Genomic DNA, 6394 nt, shown 5'->3' with positions numbered 1-6394 from the left:
TTGTAAGTTCCAAATTATACACTAAAACTGACGTTGCGGTGAAAGTCGAGATTCAGTTTCAACATCCGATACCTATGTTACCAATATTGGTGAAATGCTACCATCACGGTAAATTTTCTTTAATTTTTTTGTTTTGAAAAACTTCAAGCCTTCTACCGACCCCATTACTTTTCTAATGCTTCAATCTCTCCCCAAATCAATCTACATTTAGGTTCCGTCTTGCCTAGATTTCAGTCACTGGAAAACTGGTACAACGGAAGAAGGAAATCGTACTTTCCCTTTGCAAGGAATTATTCCTGCATTTGTTTTAAGTGATTTACAGAATAATTTGGTACAACTCATTCTCATACTTTTGAAGTGGTTGTGAAACTCAGTAGTCTTACAGACAACACATGAAACACACAATTCTTGCACTTAAAACCTATACTGCAAAATAATTACAATTTTGGACACACAAAGAGTTGTCAATGTCCATTAATAATGAATTAGTGGTGCATGTAGCTATTTGGCTTACCTGTATTGAGTCAGGAGTAATTTGAACCATGAGTCCATCTTCAACTATACTGGATTTGGCAGTCAAGTTTGAGGATGCTTTTAAAGCTCCATTAAATACCACAAAACTAGCTCCTGTAACTGTATGCATTTAAAATTAATAGCCGTTATCTTCCACAATATGCTTCTTACAGAGGTATGAATACAGCTATCAAGAAAATAAATTTCCACATGGGAAATTTTAAATAAATACTGTAACAAGATGATATCTATTTTCACCATTGTATTTATTCATTTATGGCCTCAAGATACAGTAGTAATCACATACACTGATCAGCCAGAACATTATGACCACTGATCTTCTATTGATAATAATTGTCCCGGTGATTTCAGCATGACCTGGTGAGGAATGACTTCTAGTCACACACATGCATGGTGCATGTAGTATCAGTGAGCATGCTGTCTGTGTGTAGAATGGGGAAGGCACGCAATCTATCTGAGACTGATTAAGGGCAGATTGTGATAGCCTGGAGGCTCAGCATGGGCATTTCGGAAACTGCATGACTTGTTGGGTCTTTGAGGAGTGTTGTGGTGAGTGTCTTCAACAGGTGGCAAAACCAAGTGAAATCACATCCAGATGTCATGGGGTTGGGTGGCCACCCCTCATTACAGATGTCGGATGTCGTAGGCTCGATACACTGGTAAAACGAGGCAGGTCGTGAACTGTGGCGGAACTAACATCAGACTTTAATGCTGGGCAGAGTATAAGTGTGTCACACACAGTGCAGCAAACGATCCTAATGATGGGACCTACCGTATTTACTCGAATCTAAGCTGCACTTTTTTTCCGGTTTTTGTAACCCAAAAAACCGCCTGCGGCTTAGAATCGAGTGCAAAGTAAGCGGAAGTTCTGAAAAATGTTGGTAGGTGCCGCTACAACTAACTTCTGCCATCGAATACATGTAGCGCTACACAGGCACGCTTTGCAGGCAAAAAGATAAATACTGATGCCAAAACCTCGTGAGTCAGTAAATAAATTTAAAAAAAGGTGGAAGACAAGCTTTTTTCTCCGCCCCGAGTTTCGACCACTGCATTTTCATACATTATCCAATGAAGTAAATATAAATTCCGTATTGTTCATCTTCGAATGTAGCAGCATTTCAATGTACTATGAAAATCTGACTGGCAAGACTGTTTGGGATGTTTGTCAATATGGCCAACTCTATGTTCTGAATTTTTTCCTACGTGTGAGAAGAGATGGTTGCTAATAGGAACTTTTATGAATTGTGAATCACATGCAGTATTCTCTTCACCATAAGAATAATATGAATATAAAGATTTTGCCATGTATTCTTTCGTGTTTGCTGCTATCTCATTTAAATCCTGTCTGCCTAATAAACTACGAAACTAGTGTGAGACAACAGCAAACGCGGAAGAATATACATATCATGTCATGTTTGTATTCGTATTATTTGTATGCCTAATAGTGATACGGCAATTGACTAGATTTTAAAATCTAAGATGACTCTAATTTTTGTGCAGAATGTAATGTACAAAAGATGTGTCTGCGAAGATTTTCAAACGGCGAAAAATTATAGCTAAACTCTCATTCAGAACATCTTCTATCATACACAGTCTAATATTTGGTTCTTGTTGATCATCAGAAACACACATTACCAGAATGCGACAAACAATGAATGACACAATACAATAACGCATTTTCAGCTTAGAGTCATGTAAACACCTATAACAAAGAGAACAGCACTTATCAGATCAAAGAAAAATAAGCAATCGATTCAAAATAGACGAAGCACATGAAAATAGAAGGGTACCAGTAAAAATACGGACGGGGCGCCTGACGCATAGCAATGGCTACCTGGAAAAAGCTTAACTGCTAAGCTTACGACTCGAACCAAACTACTGTAGCTGTATCATCATTCACTCGACCTAAATTGTGTCTCATATTACAATGGACCAACTTTGTTTCGATTTGGGGGTACGGCCTAAAACTTTTCTCTCCCTTGAATTTCGAGTCTCATTTTTCAGGTGCGGCTTAGATTCGAGTGTGGCTTAGATTGGAGTAAATACGGTATGTGTGTGCCAATGTTATCACCATGACATCGGCAACTACGACTGAAATTGGCACGTGACAATCAACACAGTGGCAGTGTGTTGCATGATCTGAAGAGTCCTGATACCTTCATCATCATTCCAATGGGAGCGTGTGAATCTGTTGTCTTCCAGGGAACAGCTCTGTGACACCTGTATTGTGGGACAGAGAGAATCTGGCAGCAGCTCAATTATGCTCTGGGGAACATTCACATGGGCATCCAGGGCTCCAGTGGATCTCATGCAAGGCACCATGATGGCCAAGGAGTATTGTACCCTGGTGCAGACCACATACACCCCAACATGTTTCCTGATGGCAATGGAATTTTTAAAAAGATAATGCACTGTGTCACAAGGCCAGGAGTGTGATGGAGTGGTTCCAGGAACACAGTGGCAAGTTCCAATTGATGTGCTGCCTCCAACTCGCCAGATCTGTACCTGATCGAACACATCTGGGATGTGATTGAATGTGGCATCAGATCTCATCACCCCCTCCGCCGAATTTATCAGAAATAGGTACTTGTGTGTGCAGATGTGATGCCAATTCCCTACAGCAACATACCAAGGCCTCACTGCTTCCATGCCATGAGGCGTCGCTGCTGTTATCTATGCCAAAGGTGGACATACTGACTATTAGGTAGGTGGTCATAATGTTCTGGATGAACAATGCAAATGTTTTGTCTTATACCAGATGTCTAGAAAAGCACGCACAATTTCAGTGGCTAAGACAATGACCAGAACTTCAGACCAAAAAGAAACAATATTAACTTAAGTCATTTACAATGTTTGATGAAGTAAGCACATAAACCTTTTTACTGTCAAGCACCCACAAATGTTCGGATTTGACATACTGATAAACGTCAGAGAAGTCATCTTTTTCTTATGGCTTTGTTCTGCATCAGCATAGGGTCGGTATTGTTATGAACACATTAGGCATGGTTAACTTAAGGGGTGGCCAGATGCCCTTCCTGTCGCCGTCCTCTTACAACGCCACGCCCCCTCCCCCCCCCCCCCCCCCCCCATTCCAGGATGGAATGTGTGTACCAACTGTCTGCATGAGGTGTGAGTTATGTGAAAGTGTGCAAACATTTGTTAAATATTTGCGAATCATGTAAATGAGGTGGGACCTGGATACCCACTCGGTATTCACCTAGTCAGATGTGGGAAACTGTCCAAAAGTCATCTTCAGGCTAGCCGGTGCAATGACCCTCATCATCATTAATCTGCCGAGCATATTCAATCTGGGGCTGGCGCACCTCCTCAATCCAGAATCTGCGCTTTAACGTGCACATCTATCTGGCCAGGTGATAAACGACAAGAGTATAAACAGATATCTCCATTTTCCCTTTCCTCTAACTCCGTTACCTACACTTTGTGATCAAAAGTATCTGGACAACCCACAAAACATACATTTTTCATATTAGGTGCATTGTGCTGCCACCTACTGCCAGGTACTCCATATCAGCGACCTCAGTAGTCATTAGACATCATGAGAGAACAGAATGGGGCACTCCACGGAACTCACAGACTTCGAATGTGGTCAGGTGATTGGGTGTCACTTGTGTCATGTGTGTGTACGCTAGATTTCTACACTCCTAAACATCCCTAGTCCACTGTTCTTGATGTGATAGTGAAGTGGGAACATGAAAGGACACATACAGCACAAAAGCGTACATGCCGACCTCGCCTGTTGTCTGAAAGAGACTGCCGACAGTTGAAGGGGGTCATAATGTGTAACAGGCAGACATCTATCCAGACCATCACAGGAATTCCAAACTGCATCAGGAGCCACTGCAAGTACTATGACAGTTAAGTGGAAGGCGAGAAAACTTGGATTTCATGGTCGAGCGGCTGCTCATAAGCTACACATCATTCCGGTAAATGCTAAATAACGCCTCGCTTGGTGTCAGGAGTGTAAACATTGGACTATTGAACAGTGGGAAAACATTGTGTGCAGTGACGAATCATGGTACACAATGTCACGATCCAATGACAGGTTGTGGGTATGGCGAATGCCTGGTGAACGTCACCTGCCAGGGTGTGTAGTGCCAACAGTAAAATTTGGAGGCTGTGGTGTTATGGTGTGGTCATGTTTCTCATGGAGAGGGCTTGCACCCTTTGTTGTTTTGTGTGGCACTACCACAGCACAGGCCTACATTGATGTTTTAAGCACCTTCTTGCTTCCCAATGTTGAAGAGCAATTCGGTGATGGCAGTTGCATCTTTCAATACGATCAAGCACCTGTTCATAATGCGCAGCCTGTGGTGGAGTGGTTACAAAACAATAACATCCCTGTAATGGACTGACATGCACAGAGTCCTGCTCTGAATCCTATAGGACACCTTTAGGATGTTTTGGAACGCCAACTTCATGCCAGGCCTCACCGACCGACATCGATACCTCTCCCCAGTGCATCACTCTGTGAAGAATGGATGGTTGGTTGGTTCAAAAGTGGGTGAAATCGACCAAACTGCTAGGTCATTGGTCCGAATAAAACAATGCCACAAGGGTGAGAATAAAACAAGCAGGAATGCCAACACAAAATGGAGAGAAAGGCAAAACCACAAGAACAACGGAAGGGCAACAAACACTTAAATGGAAAAAAAGGGGAGAAGAAAACCACAGAAATACAAGTAACAGGTAGAGAGGTTAAAACAACAAAACAGATTACCATGGCTGGCTGCTCATGAGAATAAAAAGGAGAAGCCAGCCACACTGCAACACATTAAAACCTCCGCCCTAAAAGCACTCGGCTGGAGGACATAGGGGGACAGAGGACATGTGCTAAAATTTAGATCAAATGATAAAACCCACCCCCATGAATAAAACGTAAAACTAAATCAGCCGATGAGGCACTGTAAGATAAAATTAGCCGCAACGAGTACGGTAACTGAAGATTTCGTCGCAGGACAGTCAAAGTGCGACAGTGCACCAGAATATGGGCCACTGTCAACTGGGTGCCACATAGACACTGAGGCGGGTCTTCATGACACAGAAGGTAACACTGCATTGCCCAAGTGTGGCCAATGCAGAGCCGGCAGAGAACCACAGAGTCCCTGCGAGAGGCCTGCATGGAGGAATGCCACACATTTAGTCTCCTTAATGGCACATTGTTTGTTGTGCGTGCCGAGACTATGCCATTCCGTCTCCCAAAGCCGAAAAAACCTGGTGACGTAAAAACAAATGCAGATCAGTTATTGGAATGCCAATTTCATAAGCAGTTTCCATGTACCCTGTTTGGCTAGCCTGTCAGCAAGTTTTTTGCCTGTGATTCCGACATGTCCTGAGGTCCACACGAACACCACTGAACGACCGGACCGTTCCAGGGCGTAGATGGACTCCCTGATCGCCACTACCAAAGGATGATGAAGGTAGCACTGGTCAATAGCTTGTGGGCTGCTCAGGTAGTCAGTACACAAAAGAAATGACTCCCTAGGGCACGAACAGACATGCTCAAGAGCACGAGATATAGCCACCAGCTCTGCAGTGAAAATACTGCAGCCATTGGGCAAGGAATGCTGTTCAATATGTCCTCCATGGACATACGTGAAGCCGACTTGATCATCAACCATTGAGCCGTCAGTGTAAAGCACTTCATGACCTCGGTACAGGTCAAGAATTGAGATGAAGTGTCAGCGGAGAGCCATGGGGTTAACCAAGTCCTTTGGGCCATGTGGAAGGTCCAGAAGAAGTCGCAGGCTAGGTGTACACCATGGAGGTGTACACGATTGGACCTCGAGTATACGTGGTAAAGGCAAGGACTCCAGTTCAGATCGAAGGGATCAGATGCAAA

The 6394-nt window shown here is 43.4% G+C and overlaps 1 protein-coding gene across 1 annotated transcript in view; it reads right to left on the bottom strand.

Moving 5' to 3' along the window:
* Positions 1 to 6394, bottom strand: part of LOC126184931 (zinc finger FYVE domain-containing protein 9) — a 412866-nt gene that overhangs the window by 52931 nt on the left and 353541 nt on the right. The window contains exon 15 of the mRNA XM_049927602.1: positions 515 to 633. Coding sequence (XP_049783559.1) covers positions 515 to 633 — 119 coding nt within the window. The remainder of the gene's footprint in view (positions 1 to 514; positions 634 to 6394) is intronic.

The sequence above is a fragment of the Schistocerca cancellata genome, chromosome 4 (genome assembly GCF_023864275.1).
Source record: "Schistocerca cancellata isolate TAMUIC-IGC-003103 chromosome 4, iqSchCanc2.1, whole genome shotgun sequence".
Classification (NCBI taxonomy): Eukaryota; Metazoa; Arthropoda; class Insecta; order Orthoptera; family Acrididae; genus Schistocerca; species Schistocerca cancellata.
Note: the sequence above shows the minus strand (reverse complement) of the source record. Positions and strands in the feature narration are given on the sequence as shown.